Here is a 24185-nt window from a genome sequence, read left to right as displayed (position 1 = left end):
TTTCTCAGTCTGTAGAAGACTCTGTGTAGTTTGAAAGCTTGTCTACTTCATCAACAGAAATAGGCCCAATAAAAGATATTACCTCACTCATCTTGTCTCTTTTGGTTCATTTTGTAATTCCACTCTCAGGGTATGTCTACCGTGCAAGTTTCTTTCAGAATAAGCTTTTCCGGAAGAGATCTTCCGGAAAAGCTTATTTTGAAATAGCGTGTCTGCACACAAAAAGTGCAACAAAATAGCAATGTGCTATTTCGAAAGAGAGTGTCCACACTGATTGGATGCTATCTCGCATTTAAGGCCACCCAGAACTAGTTCAGGCAGAGTATTAGGTCAGCAGTTGCTTCCAGGTGCTGTTGCCTAAGGCTATCTGAGATGCACTTAAAGGGACCTCCTTGGACAGCTGTTTTTCAACTTCTTCTGCTTGCTTGCGGGACAACAAAGCATTTGCAGTGCGTACTGCCATGCAGCAGTTTCTGCAGGCTGCCTTCATGGTCCTGCATGAGCTCGACTCCGAGCTCATCTTTGAGAACCTCTGCCTGTGTGTGGGGGCGATGCCCTTGCAACTGAACCCCATGGTGGAGAAACAGTTCTGGAGGCTGGGCACCAGTTCCGACTGGTGGGACTGGCTGGTGATGGAGAGGTGGGACATCTAGCAGTGGCTCTACAACTTCCAAATGAGGAAGGAGACATTCATGGAGCTGTGTGCCTGGTTCGCCCCTGCCCTCCAATGATGGGACACCCAGATGCGACCCGCCATCTCTCTGGAGAAATGGGTTGCCATCGCCATCTGGAAGCTCACAACTCCAGACAGTTACCGGTCCATGGGCAACCAGTTCAGCGTGGGAAAGTTGACCGTTGGGGCCCTCTTCATGGAGGTAAGGCACTGTCAGGCTGCAGTCCCTGGAAGTGTGGGAGTACTGGAAAGGGAGATCCTAGGGAACCCCATCCACCAGGGAGTTCTGCCGGTCTACCCTCACACAGCCCTGCAGGGCAAATCAGGCTTAATAGGGGCTGGCTGCTGGACCGTCCTGTGCATCGTCACAGAACTTCTGACCCAACATCTGCTGCATGTCCCGGAGGACAGACGCTTGCTCCTTCATGAGGTCCTTCTGGACCCTCCGATGCCTGTGGCTCTCCCAGGGTCAGACAGCTGGTTCAGGTGGTGTCGATCGCCCCATAGTCACAGCTGGTCCGGCTGGGGAGAATAGAGGTGATCAGTCATCCCTGGAGACACTGTTCCTGAGGCCTTGCCCTCATCAGCGAGCTGAGAGCAACAGTTCTTAGGCAGAGGACGGTGATGTCTCAGGAACAAGGCCATATGTGGCCTGGACAGTGGGCCCTGCCTCATAGGGGACCAGAGGTCCCTAGAGAACCATGCTTCCTCTCCTGACACCACTCCCCCACGTACCACAAACAAGCAGGCAAGGGAAGTGTCCAGCCACATTGGGATCTAATGGTCGGGAGAGGGGCCTGGAGCTGCCGGGCTTCCATTGGTGCTGTACACACACCTGTGTTTGGCAGTGCTGTTCCCGGGAGCAGGTGGTGTTGAGTGTGCAGGCATGCCCATGTGCCGGGTGTGGCACTCCTCAGTCTGTGTGTGGACATGTGCATGCCCTTGTCCCCAGCCTCCTTCCAGCAGTGGCTAGTGGTGGGAGGGCATCTCCCCCCAGGAGTCAGAAGCGTGTGTGGCCTCCCCAGAGCCTGTGAGCAGGAGACCGGAGTGCTCTGGGGCTGCCGCCTGGGGTTGTGTGGTGCAGACTGGCGCTGTGCTGCATGTGCATCCACTAGCACGGACTGCAACACGAGGGCCAGGCTGAGAAGGACGAGCAACGATTGCACCACAGCCCCTCAGCGCCTGCCACCCCTGCCCTGTGTGGGGGGAAAAACTAAGAGCACTAACCCGATGATCCCTCCCCGGCCTCAGAGAATGCCTGAGATACATCCAGGCCCTGGGGTACCAGCTCTAGGGTGATGGTGCTGGCCGTTTCCTCCTCCTCCTCCAGCTCCTTCTCCTCCTCGTCATGGGCTGGGACCCCCAGGCAGGCAATGATACATGTCTCCAGCCCCAAGTCCACCACCAGGGTGCAGAAGGGGCTGCACTGCCCCCCAGAATGCGGTGCAGGTCATCGTAATAGGGGCAGGTGTGGGGTCCTGCCCCGGAGCGTGAGCTGCACTCCTCTGTCCTGCATCTGGAGGTGCTGGTACTGCGTACTGGGCAATACCGTCATGAAAAAAGCACTGGTGGTGGGGCTGGGAGCCCAATGTGCCCCAGTGGGGCTGCCTGGTAGGGCCAGGAGCCCAGTGCATCCCGGTGGAGCTGTCTGGCTTAGCAGAGAAGGGAGCAGTGGGGGAGGGCAGCCTGGAAAGGTTGGGAGACACTGACCGAAATTATATTCTACTGCCCTCTAGAGACTATGATTAAAGATCTGAGAGATCACACACATTCTCATTTCACCAAATTTCTAGATGTCATTTTACCAGTAAGAATAATTTCTGCCAAGAAGTTATTGAATTTTGATTTGCATATAAATAAAAATTTTAAATATGATTTTGTATTATTACAGAAAACCATGTTAGTATTTTCACTTTGTTATGATTGCTTTATTAATGATGTGGGTAGGACACAGGACAATATTTTAAACTATAATTTGTTTATTGGAGATATTAGAACATATTTATACACAAAATAGCATAGTGTGGGTGTATAGCAGTAAGTGTACAACATAGCAAAGGGAGCTTTGTGGCGAACATTAGTAATGGAAAATAATCTGGAAAAGGCCATTTTGGGGGGGACATATTTAAAAAGTTGGAGAAAAAATATATGATTATAGGAGAATGAAGACTCTTCCAGGTGTATAGAGGGATATAGAAAACTGTGTAGTTGTGAAAGAAATCAAGTCAATATTTAGCAAATGGAATTTGTAGAGAGTAGGACAGAGAAAGGTGATGAGGAGGAAAAATAGCAGTCAAAGAGAAGTAGAAATCCAAGATGTTAAGAATGAGGAATTTGAATACAATATGAAAGGAGACACAAACTTGGGACATGATCCAAGTCGTGGGAGAGGAAAATGTTTGCATCAGTGGGTTGGATAGCCTAAAGCAGTGGTCCCCAACCTTTTCAGGTTGTCGGGCGCCAGGGGGCGTGGCCGTTCGCCCGCCGGGCGCCAGGGGGCGTGGCCGTTCGCCCGCCGGGCACCAGGGGGCGTGGCCGTTCGCCCGCTGGGCGCCCGGGGGCAGCCTCCCCCCATAGCCGCATGCCCGGGGGCGGGGTCCCCCTATAGCCCCCGCATGCCCGGGGGCAGGGCCCCCTCCAAGCGCCGCGCGCCCCGGGCTGGCGCCCCCCCTTCGCCCCGCAAGCGCCGCGCGCCATGTGCCCGGGGCCAGGCCAGCCCCAAGCACCTGGCGGGTGCATGCAAATGCCCCCGCAGGCGCCATGGCGCCCGCGGGCACCGTGTTGGGGACCACGGGCCTAAAGGGAGGTAATTACATGGAGTCTGAGTGTAAAAAAGAAACTTTTAATAAAAGGGATAGAAGTAACTTGGTATTATTTTGGAAAGCACCAAAGAGTTCATAAATAAAACCCATGAATAAAAGTCCCACTCCAAGTAGGTTGGGCCGTGTCCTTTTCCTCTCAAGTTCTTATGTCCAGCAATCTAAATGTTCCCTGCACATGCCCAGGCCTTCTCTGCACCCCACTCACAGTTGCTGTCCTTGGTCAAAGCAGAACCAGAGTTCAAAGGTGCATTGGCAGAGCTCACCTCCCATCCTGAGTGTGGGAGGTAAAGAGGCATCTTAGTCACTCTGCTGGTCACTCGCCATCTACCTGCTCACTGTTCTCTGCTATCATCCTGCTGGCCATTTGTCTCACCTCTCCACCGCCACCTTGCTGGCTGCTTATTATGCCTCTCTGGTGCCACCCTGTTGGCCACTCATCACATCTCTCTGCTGTCACCCTTCTGGCTGCTCATTTTGCCTCTCCGGTGCCGCCCTGCTGGCAACTCATCCTGCCACTGCTGTTCTGCTGGCTGCTCAAAGTATTTCTCTGCCACCACCCTGTTGACTCTCAGTCATGATCCGCTGCCTTCCACTTCTTGGTTGTGACTTCTGCCCATCAGTCTCAAATGATTTCAGCTCCCGGTGATTTCAAATCTTAGCAAGCAGGGTAGAAGCAACACAACTACAGCACAATTAACATAAGGAAAAAGGCACTTAATGACGCCTGTTTAGCTCTTGTTCTTTGAACAGTGAGGGGAGGAGGAAAACAGGTCAAACCAGTCCAGGCAGGCGAGGCCATAGCCTCCTGACTAGAATAACCTATTCTCATCCCTCTGTAAGTTGAACTTCTGCATTATCAATATTCTTTCTGCTAACTGTGAGCCTTTTCAGTTGGAACAATTTAGCACAATCTTACTTTTCTGAAGTCCCACAAACATTGGTAACTATATTTTAGCTATCCCTGCATTTAATACAAACATAGCTGTTGTTGGGTCACAAATTAAGTTGATTACAATAAGCAAAATGCCACTCCATCTGCTGAATAGCTAACAAATCTAAACAAACCAGGAAGTAGCTGTATTTACAATGACACACCCAGGGTCTCTCACCACTTCCAACTAGCTATAAAGGACACATTCATTCAGATCCTGCTTACACTGCAGTGAAGATTGCAGAACTGTTTTGATGATAAAGCTTTGTCTTCACTGAAAAAATATTTTGTATACAGGCAGTCCCCGACTTACGCGGATCTGACTTACGTCGGATTCGCACTTACGAACGGGGCTTTCTCGCCCCGGAAGTCGGGGCGAGAAAGCCCCGTTCGTAAGCTGCTCCGATGCCCCTGGTCTGCTGGAGACCGTCTCCAGCAGACCAGGGGCACCGGGCGGTTCCCGCGCCTCTGAGGCTCTGCCAGAGAAAAGCCTCAGAGGCGCGGGGAACCGCCGCTGCTGCCGCTTCAATCTGGGTGCCTGTGGTCTGCTGGGGACCGTCCCCAGCAGACCGCAGGCTCCCGGACTGAAGCCGCAGCCGCGGCGGGGTCCCTCCCTCTGAGGCTTTGCCAGAGCAAAGCCTCAGAGGCTCTGCTCCCTGTGTCCCTGGTCTGCTGGGGAGAGGGGGCCGCAGCTAGTGTGCTCCCCCCCCCCCAGCAGACCAGGCTTTTGTTTTGGACTCTGGGGCAGAGCAGCTGGGGCGCTGCCGATTGGTCCTGCAGCGCCCACTCTGGGCACTACTGGACCAACCCGGCAGCACCCCAGCTGCTCTGCCCCAGGTCCTGATTCAGCCGCTGCTGGTCAGTTTCAGCAGCGGCTGAATCAGGACGCCTGGGGCAGAGCAGATGGGGTGCTGCTAGGTTGGTCCAGTAGCACCCAGGAGCGGCGCTACTGGAGCAACCCAGCAGCACCCCAGCTGCTCTGCCCCAGGCGTCCCCAAGTCAGTTTCTGCTGAAACTGACCAGCGCTGACTACAGGAAGCCCCAGGCACAGTTGCTCTGCCCCGGGCTTCCTGGAATCAGCTGCTGATCAGTTTCAGCAGCAGCTGACTTGGGGACGGCTGGGGTTCTTAAGTTGATTCTGTATGTAAGTCAGAACTGGCGGTCAGTTTCAGCAGTGTCTGAATCTGGACGCCAGTTCCGACTTACATACAGATTCAACTTAAGAACAAACCTACAGTCCCTATCTTGTACGTAACCCGGGGACTGCCTGTATTTTACATCTTTTCTGCTTGGTCTCTGGTCAGAGGCGAATATTCTGCTGCTGCTTTGCTTCTTTGTCCTCTTCCAAGATCCTTCTCATATGCTTATGAGGATAACAGAAATATGTATTCCCACATGAATTCTTAAGTTTTAAATGTCTGAATGTTGCAATTTGAATCTTTAATAATCTTCATTGATGAGTGTGTCAATAATCCAATTAGAAAACCAAAAGCTGATAGATGATTATTTTTACTGAAGTTATCAATGACTGAAAATTATGCTGAGGTTAATGTTGCTAGAAAAGCTATTCTGTAGGGAACAGGGCATAGGCACTCTGGAATAAAATATTATCCAATCAGAAAATTGTCCAAGAACTAAATGTAGTTTATCTGGTACAGACCATTTAAAATGGATCTGAACAAATGGACAAACCTCCCTTTTTCTTAAAATGAGAAGCCTACCTTCTTTACACCAGCATAAGTTTTTCCATAGAAATTCCAACCTGTATTCTTTAACAAGATTAACGAAACTTTTACCTATTTTTAGATTTTTTTTCTATTTATTTTGTAGCAACAGAAAGAAGTTTCTTGAGAAATGACATTAGTACAAAAAAAGAGGGTTTAAGTTGTCTGATCCAAAAACATATTTTTGGTTTTCTTAGAAGGCATATCTTCCCACCTGGATAGTTGGTGGTTGTCATCCTGTTGGAAAAAATGAACAGTAATTCACAGATCACATATGTCTGGGAAATCTTTCAGGCCCCAGTGCTGCTGGGGCTCTGTGTGGGCACAGTAATTCCCTTGCATGATGTCAACTGGAGAATCAGTGATGAATTCCTGCCCATATTGGAGATCCTGCAGCTGCATGCCAGGTCTGGGGTCGCAGGAAGCATGTGCGCTGCTCCCCCCTCCCCAAACAGCTGGCACCTGAAAAGCCGGGTCTGCCACGCCGCTGGGGACTTCCTTCCCCCTGCTTCCTGCCTTACTTCCTGTGCAGGGGGCAGGGGGAGTAGGAATCCCGGGACTGTGCACCAGCTCCAACTTCTCAGGAAGCGCTTGCTCTTCCTCCATTCCCCACAACAGCCAGCACGCTTCCTGAGAAGTTGGAGCTGGTGTGCAGTCCTGGGACTCCTACTCCCTATTCCCCACCACCACCACACACACACACTGCATAAAGGAAGGCAGGCAGGAAGCAGGAGGAAGGAAGTCCCCAGCAGCACGACACACCTGACTTTTCAGGAAGTGCACTGGCTCTTTAGGGGAGGGGAGGAGCCACCCACACACTTCTTGAGATGCTGGACCTGGCGCACAGCTGTGGCATTTCTCCCCCACGCCACAGGAAGCCGGAGCTACCTCCATTTTCACAGGAGGTAGTGCCAGAGTGGACTCCTTCTTGGGGTGGGGAGGAATGATGGGGTGGAGCTGGGATGCCTCACGATTGACTGGTCGTGTCCCCAAAATCGACTAGTCGATTGTGATCGATGGGTTGGTGACCACGGTTCTATGTTCATTTTTATTTATCTTTTATTTTTTTCATGGACCCCCTGCAATACCCTCATGGACTCCCAGGAGTCTGTGGACACCAGGTTGCGAACCACTGGTATAGTCGATACAAATTGTATCGACTGTACAGTTAACCAGATAATCGCATTTTAACATCCTTAGCAGCTACAGAGTCCAAATGTTCCCCTTTGCGTTCTGGGTAACACAGCCTAGTGGCCACAGAGTCTATATACAGTCAGCCCAGCAGCCTCAGAGTTTATACACAGTATAGCCTATTGGCCAGAATCAGTATGCAGTCCCCCTATATTCAGTGTATCATGGCCCAGCAGCCTCAGTCAGTATGCAGTCCTCCTGTACACAAGGTAGCATGGCCCTGTGACCATAATCAGTATGCAGTCCCCTGTACTAAGGGTTGTACAGCTTAGCGGCCTCAGAGTTTACACACAGGATGGCCCAGAAGCCTCAGAATCAATATACAGTCCCTCTGGGATCAGGGTAATGTGGCCAAACAGCTATAGAGTCCCTATGTAATAATCACAGCTCCCCCACATTAGGGTATCTGAAGAGGGAAGTAGGGGGACCTGGGCCCTCCCTGTTAGCAGTGGCATGGTCCATTGTTAGCTTAGCTCAGTGGGCACCTCCTTCCCCTGCAGCAGTCATCCCTGACGGAGCAGCTCCAGAGGCTTTTATAGCCCGCCTCCATTTGAAGCATGTTTAATAATGGTGTTGTTAAGTTATAGCAAAACCATCCTGGAATTCTGTAATTTTAAGAAAAAAACTTCTTTCGGTTTATATAACTTGTATATCTCAATAGAAAATCTTCTTTTGTAACAGAAAACAATGTATATCCCGGAAGATGCAAGTTGCTCATTAACAATGAATTGGCAGACTATGATTATGAAGCTCCAGGAGAAAGACTCTACAATCCAAAAATTAGAAGCAGAATTACAAGAATATCAGGAAAATGAAGATACAAAAACGGTAGGTTTTTTTTAAAGTCCTGAATTTATTCTTTGAACATGTTTACATACTGTAGTAGCATTTTCTAGTCTCTTCTACAGGTCTAGGAAACTAGATAGAAAGCCTGTTCAGGATATTTCCTGCATTTTGGGGACCACGTTCTTAGCTGGTATAAATTGATGTAACTCTGACTATACTGAAGCTACTCTTACTGAGGTTCTGGCCCTGCACTGGCAATTATACCCCATACTGTTTTTCCCCTTCAAATTCTTGTCTAACAATAGTTGCTCTTACTATTACCTTTGGCTGTTCATTTGGCTGTCATCCTCAGGGATGGAAATTCCAACTATATTCTGTTAGTACCCGTTCTTACTTAGTTTAAATTGTCTGTGTAACTGACCTGTTAAATAACAGCAACTCAGACAAATATTTAATATGTCTCTGAGTTTTTTCTTTAAGGGTACGTCTAAACTACATGCCTCCGTCGACGGAGGCATGTAGATTAGCCAGATCGGCAGAGGGAAATGAAGCCGCGATTAAAATAATCGCCGTTTCATTTAAATTTAAATGGCTGCCCCGCTCTGCCGATCAGCTGTTTGTCGGCAGATCGGGGCAGTCTGGACGCGTCGCGCCGACAAAGAAGCCTTTCTTGATCGGCACAGGTATGCCTCGTGAAACCAGGTTTACCTGTGCCGATCAAGAAAGGCTTCTTTGTCGGCGCGGCGCGTCCAGACTGCCCCGATCTGCCGACAAACAGCTGATCGGCAGAGCGGGGCAGCCATTTAAATTTAAATGAAGCCGCGATTATTTTAATCGCGACTTCATTTCCCTCTGCCGATCTGGCTAATCTACATGCCTCCGTCGACGGAGGCATGTAGTCTAGACACACCCTAAGATTATGGAGATCAGTAAAATCAACTCATCAGTACATAACCTAGTTGATGGATTCTGGAGCGTTTCTGTGAGCTATTCTGCCCCAAAAAGAACTGGCCAAACATTTGGCATCAACTCAACATAACAATAAAAGTGTTGGAGAAAATTCCAGAGTGCTGGCATCAGTATATAGCTTCTAGCTAGACTGGGCATGAACAACCAGCTGGGTGCTTATGGATTCTTAGTTGAAGGGAGAAATAAAATTTCAGCTTGACCTTTCCCTATTGTTCCTGATCAGCTGCTGCTTTCTGTGGGTACATCTACACAGCAGGGTGAAAGTTGAATTAAGCTACGCAACCTTAGCTATGTCAACCGCGTAGCTTAAGTCGAAATAGCTTAATTTGGCTTCTGGCGCTGTCTACACAGCAGGAAGTTGAAGGAAGAACACTCTTCCTTCGACTTCCCTTACTCCTCGTGAAATGAGGGTTACCATGAGTTGGAGTAAGAAGTCCTTCAGCTTGACATTATTTTGAAATAAAGGCTTGTAGACGTGCAGTATGTTATTTTGGAACAATGCCAGTTATTCTGAAACAGTGCTGCTGTGTGATATGCCCTATGACATTTCTTATCTCGATTTAACTGAAAAAAGTCCCTCTGGGACCATCTTTCTCATTTTCCTACTGCCATTTGGATATCTCTTTATGCCTGCAAGTTTGGTTGAGCACACCTCAAAGAACCTGGGCTTCTCCTATAACTTAACATTACATTCTATTATGCATTCGTACTATGAGCAGAAGTGTAGAGTTTAAGGGCATTTTTGTTTAAAACAATTTTTACTTAATGAAAGGATGGAAATTATTTTCTCTTTCTATTTGGTTTTTGACTCACTGGATTTCTTAAAAACTGCTTTGATTTTTCAGTGAAAAATTGCTGATTATTAGTCTATAGCCCTTTGTATAGTGGATATTTTTTAAATAGAAACATCTGAGAAAGATGTTTATGTGTTTGTCTACTATTAACTTATGAGAAACTATTGAAGATTTTTAGTAAGAATAACTAGTATGTTGATTTTCTTATTTAAAGTTTCTGTGTGTGCACTGATGAGATATTGTAATAATATTTGAAATAATTCCTTATAGTTTGCTTTTATAGTAATCAATAGATCAAGAATTTATTGGCACCATATTGGCCTGGTGTGTTAGTAATCTATGGACTACCTACCAATAATGATTGATAAGTTGGAGAGACATTACCTCTTTGCTGATGGTTAACTGACAAGTCTAATGGAGATTCTGAATGATGTCACTGGGAAGACAGTGTATAGCAGGTCCTAATTAAAGATCTGATCCTACAGCTTTTGAAATCAGTAGCACTATTAACATGAATAAGACCTGTGCAGGATCAAGTCCCTAGCGAGGAATTGTACTTGGGTAATACTTTTATACCTTAACCCACTGTGTGAAAAATCCACACCCCTGAGAGATGTAGCTATACCAACCTAATCCCTGCTGTAGACAGCACTAATCAATGAAAGACTTTCTGTTGACCTAATTACTTGCCACCTCTTGGGGACATGGATTACCTGTGCCAGGGGCAGAGCACCTCCAGCTCATGTACCACACACGGTTCTTCAGAGTTGGCTGCTGGCAGGCGACTAGATGGTTTGTTTACCTGAGTGTCTGCAGGCATGGACACTCCTTAGGAGAGGAGTTCTTGGGGGAGCTCACCAGACAAGGAGCCTAGAGGGTGCAGTCTTGGAGACAGGGATCTCCTTTGAGAGACTGCCAGAGCAAGGTGCTTCAGAGGTGCTTGATGGGATAAGAGATTCTTAAGGGGAGAGCTGCAGAAGATAGGCATTTAGGAAGACATGGGGAAAGGCCTAGCAAAAGGATTTCCCAAACAGTGGCCAGAAGCCCAGTCTACTAGGAACTATGTGCTGCCCTGGGGAAGAGCTGTAGCTGACAGTTCTCTATGGACCTCTAACGGTGGGGAAATTACCCACATACAGTCAAGAGTCTTGACTCCCCCTACAGGTAAAGGGCTTGGACAGAGATGAGCAGTGGACTAGGTGAGAACAGATAAACTAAGAGTGACCCTGTCTCCCAGCTTAGATGCTGGGATGGAGGTTTGCTTATGTTACGTGTTATTCCTTTTGTTAAATAAATTAGACGCTTGAAGAGGATGCTTGTCAAATACCTGAATGCTTGGAAATGTTTATAGCCCGGGCCAGGGGAAATCAAAGCAGGGCTTACCTGGGGTGCCATGTTTGAGAGCAAGGGGGTGAGCCAGGGTGGCTTGCACTATAATGAGGCTAATAAATTTCAGCTGGAGACTAGCTGGTGCATCTGCAATGACATTAACTAACAGTGCAATGGCTTAAAATGCATTTTGATGCAAACTCAAACACATTGTGTCACCAACACAATGAACAGAAGTGGCAAAGAATTTTAAGAGAAGACTTTGTCAACTGCTCAAGTAAAAGGTACTGGAAAATTTGGGCATTACTGATATTTGGTGGGATGAGTTGCATGACTGGAACATTAAAATCACTGGTTTATAACCAGTGTCCCCTCTAATTTTTATGTCCATAAAAAATGACTTTCATTATGTGCACCAATGTGTCTTGCAGGGCTCGGGCCAAGGGGTTGGGGTGTGGTAGGGGGCTCAGGGCTGGTTTGGAGGCTTGGGGCACAAGAGGGGTAAGTGCTGAAGGTACAGGCTCTGGGCTGGGGCTGAGGATGAAGGGGTTGAGGTGCAGGCTGCTCTGGGGAGAGAGGACTATCCCAGCCTTCTCTCACTGCAGCGGCATGGGGCCATGTGAGAGGTGCTTCTCCATGGCCATGGCAGCTCCAGTTGGCACAGGCAAAGGAGGGGCATCAGTCTTCCAGCCAGGGGACATCTAGCTAGGCTGGGTGGGAGCCATGGAAAGAGTGCCTGTGCCCCAGCTGCAACACTTCTGGGGCAGTGACAGGTGGGGTCCAGGGAAAGGGAACCTGTAAATGAGCTCCGGAACCCTTGCATCTCGCAGGCTGCTGCCTGAACCTGAACCTGAACATGTGCTCTGTAATTAAATGTCCCCTTTTCCTAAGCTCTGTGAGCCTGGGTCTGCTAGCACTGGTCAGCTGCAGGTTTTAAGTTGTAGTGCAAACATGTCTTTAAGGAGCTCAGTCTGTTTAGCTTATCAGAGAGCTAATTAGTAAAGAGGTCTTTAATTTAGTAGAGAAAGATATACAAATTAGGGAGGCAACAGTGTATTTGTTTAAATGGTAACTCACAAACCTCCCCTTCCTCCCTCCACTGCCTCTGTATCAGAAGCAGCAGCACAGAGGAGGAGGGGAGGTGGCTCCCCTTGAGCATCGGCTCCCATGGAGCCATCTCCCCCGCCCCGTGTATAAATGTGTCACTGCTGAAAATTTCAGCAGTTACACGTTCACAAAACCTCCCTGCTTTTTAACATCCCTAAAACGAATCATGGTTGGAAGCTGAAACCAGACAAATTGCAATTGGAAATAAGGTGCACATTTTTAACAGTGAAAGTAACCACCAAGGAAAGTGATGCATTCTCTTAGCCTGATGTCTCCAGATCAAGTCTGGATTCCTTTCTGGAAGATACACTTTAGCCAAACAGAAGTTATTGAGTTCAGTACAGAAGCAACTATGTGAAATTTAGTGGCCTGCAATATACAGGTGGTTAAACTAGATGATCTGATTAGCCTTTCTGGCTTTGAACTCTATGAATCTATGAAATATTTAAATTTATTGACTGTAAAAAATTGTAAATGAACCATTCAAATGTAATAAATAATAAATATTTTACAAATAAATGAAAATGGTATTTACTAAAGTATAGTAAATTACAATTTGCTTTTTATAAAAATGTAAAACTGGAAGGGGTCCCTAGACAGATGCTGGACAATAGATACTTTTTGTGCAATTGCTCCCTCTTGTGGTACAAGTAATGCACACCATTACTCACTGAAAAGTAAGCAGCATTTAAAATATATCTTAAAGAGGAAAAGGTGCATGATAATCTGGATGCCATCTTTCTAAAAGTGATTTTTTTTCAGGACAAACACGCAATATCAACAAAAGAAATGAGAAATCTTCTGTTTTACTTTTTTAAAACTAATTATTAACAAATACTTTGGTATTTTGTACTGTAATTGGTTTACTGATATTTTATGTAACATTCAATTCTGAAATGTTTACAAAACCATTGTAACTAATCCTAAAAGTGCTGTTTGTTTATTTTTCAAATGTATATTAGTAAACATACTGATACATATGTTTGTGAAATTCAAATTCCTGCATCTGGATATACAAAAGAGTGTATTCTTCCACTCTTATACTTACTGAAATCAGACTAGACATTTGGAAACAAATTAATAAATTAAACTATAATAAGTCACTAGAACTGGATGGTATTCACCTAAGTATTCTGAAGGAACTCAAATATGAAATTGAGTAAGTACTAACTATGGTAGCAACAGCTTTGATAGCTAATGACACCAATTTTTTAAAAATAAATTCCGGAGTTGATCCAGGAAATTAAAGGTCAGTAAGCCAATTTCAGTACCAGGCAAATTGGTTGAAACTATAATAAAGAACAAAAGTATCAGACACAGGGTACGTCTACACTACAACGTTAATTCGAACTAACTTAGTTCGAATTAGTTAATTCGAACTAAGCTAATTCGAACTAACGGATCCAGACTAAAAAACTAGTTCGAATTAGCGTTTTGCTAATTCGAACTAGCATGTCCACATTAAGTGGACTCTGAACCAGGCTTAAGGATGGCTGGAAGCAGTGCCGGCGCGGGAACAGAGGAGGACTTAGAGCGTGGAGATGCTGTCTCAGGCTAGCCGAGGGCTGTGCTTAAAGGGTCCCGAACCCCACCCCGGACAGACAGTTCTCAAGGGTGCCCTGCTTGCAAAGCAGTCCTGGCTTGGATTGCCCTGAGTGCCTACACTGGGCACATCACAGCACTCGTCCATCAGCCCGGCTGCACTTGCTGCAGGCTGCCATCTGGGGAGAGGAGGCAATTGGGGGGCTGCAGGAGAGCTTCCACCCCCAGAAGCCCGCAGAGCCAGCCCAGTCCTCCCCATCGGGGGCTCGTACCCCATTCCTCCCTCACCTCCTTCCACTTACCCTTCCCTAGCCCCTCTTCTTGATGTACAAAATAAAGGACAATTGTGTTCAAAAATGGAATCTGTCTTTATTGAACAAAACTGGGGGAGACTGGGAAAAGGAGGTGGGAGAGGGGAAGAGAGAGGGTGGGAGAGGGGAGGGCAACTAAAATAATCGGGGGTTGGGAACAGGTCCCATATGAAGAGAGGCTAAAGAGACTGGGACTTTTCAGCTTAGAGAAGAGGAGACGGAGGGGGGACAGGATAGAGGTCTATAAAAGCAGGAGTTGGGTGGAGAGGGTGCATACAGAAAAGTTCTTCATTAGTTCCCATAAAGAAGGACTAGAGGACACCAAAGGAAAGGAATGGGTAGCAGGCTTCAAACTAATAACAGAAAGTTGTTCTTCACAAAGCAAAGAGTCAATGTGTGGAACTCCTTGCTGCAGGAGGCTGTGAAGGCTAGAACTAGAACAGAGTTTAAAGGGAAGTGAGATCAAGTCATGGAGGTTGGGTCCATGGAGTGCTATTAGCCAGGGGGTAGGAGTGGTGTCCCTGCCCAAAGTTTGTGGAAGGCTGGAGAGGGATGGCATGAGACAAATGGCTTGGTCACTTGTCTTCGGTCCATTCCCTCCAGGGTCCCTAGGGTTGGCCACTGTCGGCAGACAGGCTACTGGTCTAGATGGACCTTTGGTCTGACCCGGTACGGCCATTGTAAGCTCAGGGCTCAGGGTCGGGGGTCTCAGTGGACCACCTTGATTTTCATGCACACCTGCTCCTGGGTGGCCAGGCTGGCAGCTCTCCTGCCCTAGACGGCCACTTTCCTGTGCCTAGTGCGGAGGTCGTGGACGAGGTCCACGATGTCCGCACTAACCCAGGTGGGTGCCCGCCTCTTGCGGTCCCGGGCAAGCTCCCGGGAGCCGCCAGCCTGGTCCCAGGAAGAGGGGGAGGGCTGGGGGGCATCGGGTGGGTGGCTCGATCCATGCCAGGTGCAGGGTCTGCTGGCTGGGTGCTGGCAGGCTTGCACCTGGCACGGGCACCATAGCCAGCCCGTGTCCCTTTAAGGGATCCGGGGCCGGGAGGGGGGCAATAGAGTTTCCGTGGTGTTGGCCAGAGTGGCCACCAGGGAAAGCTGGGGAGGGCTAGCCTCCCACTAGTTCGAATTAAGGGGCTACACACCCCTTAATTCGAACTAGCTAGTTCGAACTAGGCTTAATCCTCGTAAAATGAGGTTTTCCTAGTTCGAACTAAGCGCTCCGCTAGTTCGAATTAAATTCGAACTAGCGGAGCGCTAGTGTAGCGCCTATTAAAGTTAGTTCGAACTAACGTCCGTTAATTCGAACTAACTTTGTAGTGTAGACATACCCACAGAGACTAACATGATTGAGGGAGGGCGGGGACAGAAATTCAACATGGCTTTTGTAAAAGGAAATCATGTCTTACCAATTGATTAGAATTCTCAGTGGAGGTAAACAAATATAGACAAGAGTGATCCACTAGATATAATGTAGTTGGACTTGAGAAAGCCTTTGACAAAGTTCCTCCTTAAAGATGCTTAAAGTAAGAAGTCATGGAATAAGAGGAAAGATCCTCACATGGGCAAACTGGAGAAATGGTCTGAAGTAAATAGGATGAAGTTTAATAAGGACAGCTGCAAAGTACTCCACTTAAGAAGGAACAGTACATTTCATACAGACAGAATGGGAAGTGACTGTCTAGGGAGGAGCACTGCAGAAAGGGATCTAGGGGCCATGGCCATAGTGGACGGCAAGCTAAATATGAGTCAACAGTGTGACACTGTTGCAAAATGCAAACATGATTCAGGGATACATAAACAAGAGTGTTGTGAGCAAGACACGAGAAGTCATTCTTCCGCTCTACTCGGCACTGATTAGGCCTCAGCTGGAGTATTGTGTTCACTTCTGGGCACATTTCAAGAAAGATGTGGAGAAATTAGAGAAGGTCCAAGAAGAGCAACAAAACTGATTAAAGGTCTAGAAAACATGAGCTATGAGGGAAGGCTGAAGGAATTGGGCTTGTTTAGTTTGGAAAAGAGAAGATTAAGAGGGGACATGATAGGAGTTTTCAGGTATCTAAAAGGGTGTCATAGGCAGGACAGGGAAAATTGGCTTCTGATTATAGGACAAGAAGCAATGGGCTTAACCTGCAGCAAGGGAGGTTTAAGTTGGACACTAAGAAATACTTCCTAACTGTCAGGGTGGTTAAACACTGGAATAAATTGCTTAGGGAGGTTGTGGAATCTCCATCACTGGAAATATTTAAGGGCAGGTTAGACAGACTTCTCTCAGGGATGCTCTAGACCAGGGCTACTCAACACGCGACCCACGTGCCTGTTTGTTTGCGGCCTGTGGGTGAGAGCTAAAACAAAAAAGTAGTTGAATTAAAAGTCTTCTGTTGATATGCATTTTAGTAGTTAAATTCCTAGACTGTCATTGCTCATTAAAAGTGCTGACATACGGGTGGAAATCAGGTAAATACTGCATTTTATTAATATCAGTAGAACTGACTTAAATGGGGCCTGTGTGTTCTATAGTCTTGCTTTAATTTTTATATTCATGCCCCTCAGTGTGAAGGAAACTATTTGCATATATATTTGCATTTATATGCAACCATACTTCAGTTGCGGCTCTTAGCACGTGCTAAGCCCCTGGGGCTTCCAAAGTTAAGTAGCCCTGATCTAGACAGTGCTTGGTCCTGCTGTGAGGGCAGGGGACTGGACTTGAGGATTTCTCGAGGTCCCTTCCAGTTCTAGTAGTCTATGATTCTATGATTCTATGGAGTAATAACTGCTGAATAGCTGGATAACAAAGGGTAGGAATACATGATGGCTGTGTCTACACTGGCATGAATTTCTGGAAATGCTTAAAACAGAATAGCTTTCGTTATAAGTATTTCTGGAAAAAGAGCGTCACACTGGCAGGCTGCTTTTCCGGAAAAGCCCTTTTTCTGGAAAAGCATCCGTGGCCAATGTAGACGCGCTTTTCCGGAAAAGACTACTGGGCTGTCTACACTGGCCCTTTTCCGGAACAGTGTTCCAGAATAAGGACTTATGCCCGAGCGGGAGCAGAATAGTTTTTCCGGAATAGCGGCTGATTTTGTACAGTTCAACATCATTGCTTTTCCAGAAATTTAAGGGCCAGTGTAGACAGCTCGCAGTTTATTCCAGAAAAGCGGCTGATTTTCCGGAATAAGTGGCCCAGTGTAGACACAGCCAATCTGTTTTCAGAATAGGAAAAAGTTAAAAATGGTGCACCTCAGAGATATGTAATAGGACCAGTGAGGTGGCAAAATTTGCAGATGTCACAAATTACTCAAGATACTTAATTCTAAAACAGACTGTGAAGAATTACCAAGAGATCTCACAAAATTGGGTGACTAGGCAACATAATGGCAAATTAAATTCAATGTTGATAAATGCAAAGTAATATACACTGGAAAACATAAATCAACTATACCTACAAAATGAGGAGGGTCGAAACTGGCTGTTGCACTCAAGAAACACATCTTGGAACCATTATGTTATCTTAAAACATGCTCAGTATTCAGCAGCAATCAGAAAAGCTAAGAGAATATTAGGGACCAGTGGGAAAAGGATAGATAATAAGTAGAGCTGTCAAGCGATTAAAAAAATTAATGTTGATTAATTGTGCAATTAATCACATGCACTGCCCCTTTGAAACTCTGCAGCAGCATTTCAAAGGGGCAGCGCTACAGAAGCCTGGGATCAGCTGGAGTCCTCAGCTGACCCCAGGCTCAATACAACTGCCCCTTTGAAATGCTGCAGCGGGACTTCAAAGGGGCAGTACCGCAGGAGCCCAGGATTAGTTGGAGTCCCCGGAGCGGCACTTCAAAGGGGCAGGGCAGCATTAATGCCTGCGATTAATGCATTAGAAGGATTAGCGTGTTAATTCTGTCCTGCATTAATCGCAAGTGTTAATGTAGGTCAATTGACAGCCCTAATAATAAGACAGTAAGTATCGTAATTTCACTGTATAATTCCATTGTACACCCACACTTGAATGCAGTGTGTAGTTCTTGTCACTCCATTAAAAATATTAATAAAGGAGAAAATACAGAGATAGATAACAAAAATGATTAAAGGTATGGAACAGCAACTGTATGAGGGGTGATCAAAAGGACTGGGACTTTTTGGCTAGGAAAAAGATGACTAAATGGGCTACAAGAGAGGGCTACAAAATATTGAATGATGTAGAGAGAGTGAATAAGGAAGTGTTTTTTACCCATCACATAACACAAGAAACAGACATCACCAATCAAATTAATAGGTTTAGCAAGGGTAGAGTTTTGGGACAGTGTGTGGGGGGGAACAGCTGTGTGCACCGGGATGCGGCTTGCATTTCATCCCATTCCCCAGACAATCAGGGAGTGAGGGGAAAGTACTTGCATTCTGTGCATGTCTCTCACTCCTAGCTGGTGAAGGGAGGGGGCAGAGAAGTAAATCACAGAATCCAAGTACTTTTTCATCACTCCCTAATAGTCTGGGGAACGGGATGAAAAGTAAGCTGTGTTGCAGTGTACACGGCTGCTGCATCCCCTGCCCTCCTGAAACTGCACCCATGAGGTTTAGAAGAAATTAAAGGAAGTATTATTTCACAAATTCATAGTCAATATGTGGATCTTGTTGCCTGCGCATGTTGTAAAGGCCAAAAGCATAACTGGGTGCAAAAAACAATTAAGTAAGTTCATGGAAGATAGGTCCATCAATGGCTATTAGCCAGGATGGTCAGGGAGGCAACCCCATTCTCTACACTATGCAGAAGATCAATGCTGCTGCAGTCGATCTTCTGACGTTCAAATTAGCAGGAGTAGTGAAGACCTGCTAATTCGAACTGAGAGGGCACCACCCTTAGCACAGGTAGTCCTGCTCCTCGTGAGGAGTAAGGGAAGTTGATGGGAGTGTGTGCTCCCATCGTCTTCCTACTGTGTGGACAGCCCAAAAACACTATTTAAGATCATAGCTGTGCGCAGCACATTTCATTAGGGTGTGCACCCAGGAAATTTTTTTTTAAAAGGCAAACATTTATTGAATACTCAATCATAAAGGACATTATTTTTATTCATCCAACAAACTAAAGAAACTAAAACATAACTAAACTTAATTTTTTTAAATTAACTAAACTTTACGTAAAAAATACAAACTTAAGTATGGGACATTGTACAACTTAGTTTGCTTTTTATGTGGGCAATTGAGTGGTTATTGCATAATACAGCAATCCATACTTTAAAACTAAAAGAGCGTATCATGCGATTAAATTAAAATGCAAAGCCACTTTTTTTGGAGACATTATAGGGTTACCAGGTAGTCTTAAAACAAATGCCGGACACACTTCATGAGGGGGAGGGACCGGGGAAGATCGGGGGGGTGGCTGACGGGAAGCAGAGCTGTTCGGTGTGGGGAAGGGGTTGGGCAGAGCAGGGCTGGCAGGGGAGATCGGGGGAAGGGCGGAGCGACCAGCGGGAGCGGAGCTGGCTGGGGGAGATCGGGAGAGGAGGGGAGAACTGGCCGCCGGAAGCAGGGCTGGCGGCTGGTGCAGCGGGGCTGGCTGGGGAAGATCAGGAGAAGAAGTGAGAGAGAACCAACCGGCTGGCCAGGAGGGGGTGGGGGAGGGAGCATATCAGCCGGTGGGAAGCGGGACTGACCGGGGCAGTGCAGATCCCAGGGTGCTCCCACCCCCCGCACGGTCCAGGCGAAGGGCAAGTCAGTCCGGCTGCGGCTCCACCATGCGCTTGACCAGTGCGCTGGAGCACGGACTGGGCTTTCCCTCCTCCTCACATGCAGCCAGGACTCCCAGCACTGATCATGCCCCGCCTCCCAGCCACTCCCCCTGCCAGGTTTCTGGGCGACCAGTTGGAAAACCAGAAAATACCAGATATTGCACATGTCCAGTATTTTCTGGATATTTCTACCGGACAGAGCCCCCAAAAACCCAGACTGTCCAGTAGAAAACCGGACACCTGGCAACACTAAGACATTAGGGTGTGCCTGGGCACACCCAGCACACCCCGTACACATGCCAGTGTTTAAGATACGTCAACTCCAGCTATGTAATTAAAGTAGCTAGAGTTGTGTATCTTAACTCGACTTTCCCCTTTCATATAGACCAGGTCTTCATGTCCTGAGTCTGCATCTGGGAGAATCTGGGAAAATATGATGGGATGGATCACTTAATAATTACCCAGTTCTGTTCATATCCTCTGATTATTCTGGCATTGGCCATTGCTGGAAGATGGGATACTGGATTACAATGAGTGACCATAAGTATGACCTAGTATGGCTGTTCTTATGTCTAACGTACTATTCAGCATGAAGTAAGGATGGTAGAATCTGGCCCTAAAATTGTCATATTTCTAAACAATGTATTCAAATTTTCCTGCTGTTCTAGAAAATTAATCAAAATCTAAACCATTAGCAACTGTATACTTTGGCATTAATTAAAACTAAATAAAACTATTTTCATTTAAAAAAAATATTGGGTAAATTGTAAACTGAAAGTAACAAATCAGCAATTTTATATATAAAGTTAGTTTAAAATCTTATGATTGCCAATCTCTTTCTAGTACTTTTTTGCTTCCCACTTTCTAGCCCTTTTTTGCTTACATGATTCCCTTTGGTTTCAGCAAGCCAAAACTACTGCTGTGGGCAGATGGTAGAGAGAACACTACCACAAAACCTGCCACTCAAACTGTAACAGATGACTGTAGCTACAGAAAACTGTCCCTTTGTTCACTTTGCTAATGAGTGTCCTCATTGCAGCAGGAGACTGAATAGCTAATTATTTGCAGTTCTTTTTTATAACAGATGGTGGAGCTAGAGCTAAAGGTTATACATGCAAAGCACAAACTATAAATTGATCTGTGAGTAAAATAAGCCTACTATATTTTCCTGAATTGTTGCAGTAAAACAATAACAGACAAAAAATATACACTTAGATATTAAAAACATTGCTTAAAATTTATTCTTTGGTTAATATGACTAAGTCAAACAGCTCCTAGTTTCATTTAAAATGATGCTGATTCTTCTGCTATCCGCTGTTGATGCCAAAATTCAGCCAAAGCAAAGGAACTCATGCCTAAGCCTGTTTAGGTCTGAAACAGTTATTTAAAAGGTTCTTTGCAATTGCAGATTTGTTCTGAAATGGATTAGAACTGAACAATGTTTGAGGAGAATGATAAATAATCACTCAAATATTTTATTGGCTGTTTTATTAACAACCAATCTTCAGCTTGTTAGAGACTTTCTATAGGATTTCCAAGGTTCTGGAAAGAGTTTTTATAAAAAAAATAATCCTAGTAAAGTAATTAACTAGCAGGAATAACTAAAAAGCTCTTTTGTTAGAATAAAACTCTTTAAAAATTGCAGTGAGATAATAGTTATTGAGGATATATAGTTTGAAAAATATGTACTGCTAACTTTACATACTTTCATTAATCGACAATTGACCTTTCTAGAAATTGCTACTTCTTAGCAAAAAAAAAAAAAAAAAGCCACAAACTAATAGGGTTGATTTTTAAGGCATGCTATGGGATTTTATCCACCTGATTCCCAGTAAAATCATTTGGAGTATTGCAGCCAGAAGAACTGTATGAAACACTTAGATGGTTTATTCCTAAATGTTTTAGTGAGCAGAAGGCACTGAGTTGGTTCTTTTGTTTTGTTTTTCGAGAATAATACTTGAAATAGTTGTGCAGGACTAAATTTTAGGCATAAATATATTTTAATTTTGAGTTCATGTTTACATGTTTTCTTAAACTCAGAATTTTACTTCTGTAATTCTAGGTACCAGAGTTTTCATACTTTCACATGCTTATTTTTGCCAAGTAGAACAAATACCTTAACTTTCCTTTAGTAAACAAATAAATTCATAACCTGTGCTTTGTTTTTAATATTTTAAGGCCTTTGGAATTCAGTTTGATAGTTTGGTATTACTCTAAAGTTTTGTCTAGCTTCCGAAAGCTTTTCTGTAATTTTAAAAGAAATATGTGGCAGTAAAATCGGGACAGCCATAAGACAGTATATTCAAATGTTTTCAATAGCTTTGAAACAGACAAGAAAAAAAGAGTAGCTGTCCCAATAAGCTTCAGTTGCATAAGAAGTCTTTTCCATAATGGATGTGGCAAGATTTAAACAAAGGACACGCATAATAAAAATGTAAATGAGTTTGCTTTACTAAAACTATAACTTTAAAGTCTTTTGTTGAATGTTATCCTGGAACCTTCTTACAAGGTAATCACTGTTTGCATAGAGATTTAAACCATAGTCTTCAATAGCATTAAACCCCTGCACGGTCTATGTGTGACAGGCATGCAAAGCCATGTTAATGTTCAGAATATGAATTGCCTCTGGGTGGCTCCGACACCAAGTAGAAAACCAACTGTGTTGGTATCAGAAGGCCTGATGGACTCCATGCGGCTCCCAGCCTGAAAACTTCACCACTTTGACATGTGATGTGCTCCTCATGACACTGGCAGCACTGTCACTGAGAAATGGCACAAAGGCAACAAGCCCCCCTCCTTAGCCATGCACTTTGCAACCCCCTGGTGTTGCCTGTCCACAGTCTCTCCTGCCTGCCTAGTTACGGACGGCACTTCATAAACACAGAGGGAAGTGTGGGTGGACAGGCCCCAGCTGCCTTCCTGGACACAGCCTCCATAATAAATTGACCTGAATGATGAGGGCATACAAACAGTATGATATGCATTATTCCTGTCAATAAAATGTCCCCATGTGTTATGGCTTTGTATATAATGTACTGCAGTCTTTCTTCTAGCAAGATCCCATTTAGTCTCCTGACTCTTTTCTATTCATATTATAACTGTGTAATAGAATTCAGAAAATTATGTGATAGCTGTGTTGTATAGTTGTTATATTTGGTGCAGCACATTTAAATCCTTGATTCTTAACTTAGAAATGTAAGTTCTAAATCTTTCAGATTGCCTTTGACAATGATGATGAAAATGAAAAAAAAGTGCTTGAAAAAGAAAATAAGGATTTCAGAGAAGAGATTGCTAAACTACTTGATAGGATTTTGCATCTTGAAGAGACTCTAAAACACGGTGAAAAAGAAAATCATAAATTAGGTAAAATTTTCATGTGATGTTAGGTCAAGATGACATTTAAATATAGTATGAATTAAATGTTAAATCAAAATGTAAATCTTGTATTGTTCAAAAATGTGGTAAGTTATTCTTGGCTTTCTGTCGGCTTGTTTTGTACTTTTTAATTATTCTAAATTTTATATATTTCCTTTTTCCTTTTTTTTTAAACTCGTGATAAAGGAATATTTGTTGTTCAAATGGATATTGAGATGTCTTATGTTGGTTAAGAGTATTGCTGGAGTTCATAAAATAGACCACTATTATTTTGTAGTCTGCAAAATTAAAATCTGAGAAAGGTGTTATATAAATATTTATATTTGTAAATGATGTAGTATATAGTTTTATTGCCTTAAGATGAGAAGATCAAATGTTCACTGTATATAGAATGGCTTTCTATGCTTATGCATATGATTAAAATACACTTTCTGGGGAAAATATTAATTATATGTTTATATAGAAGTCTGTAAGAATCAATTTCTTCCTCAAGTTATCAACACTGTTTTCAGTATATTTACTTTACAACACTTTTAAAAAGGGATTCTTTTTGTTTCATTCTGAAATTGAGTGTGTTTGTGTGTATTTATACATATTCATACACACTGTATAGATTATAAGAACAATTAACAAATCCTCTCATTATTTTCAAGTTGCCACTAGTATATTGTCAGTGTTAGAAAGTTCTCATGGAAAGCTAGAAATCTATAGCATTAGAACCAAATTTGTGTGGAAAATCTGGCTTCTGACTTTGGTACACCCAAATAGATTAGACGTAGTAGTACCTTTTATAGTAGAAAGATGAATTTGATATAAACAGTATTCTTTATTGCTGTTTATCATCAGATTTAATGGCACTTCTCATCTCTTCATAGTTTTATTTGCGCAATAAAGAACCACCTGCTAAA

The 24185-nt window shown here is 44.8% G+C and overlaps 1 protein-coding gene across 1 annotated transcript in view; it reads left to right on the top strand.

Moving 5' to 3' along the window:
• Nucleotides 1-24185, top strand: part of C2H10orf67 (chromosome 2 C10orf67 homolog) — a 127281-nt gene that overhangs the window by 10516 nt on the left and 92580 nt on the right. The window contains exons 5-6 of the mRNA XM_075922520.2: nucleotides 8023-8169; nucleotides 23118-23265. Of these exons, the coding sequence (XP_075778635.2) occupies nucleotides 8023-8169; nucleotides 23118-23265 (295 nt within the window). The remainder of the gene's footprint in view (nucleotides 1-8022; nucleotides 8170-23117; nucleotides 23266-24185) is intronic.

The sequence above is a fragment of the Pelodiscus sinensis genome, chromosome 2, assembly GCF_052426305.1.
Source record: "Pelodiscus sinensis isolate ZL-2025 chromosome 2, ASM5242630v1, whole genome shotgun sequence".
Taxonomy (NCBI): Eukaryota; Metazoa; Chordata; order Testudines; family Trionychidae; genus Pelodiscus; species Pelodiscus sinensis.
Note: the sequence above shows the minus strand (reverse complement) of the source record. Positions and strands in the feature narration are given on the sequence as shown.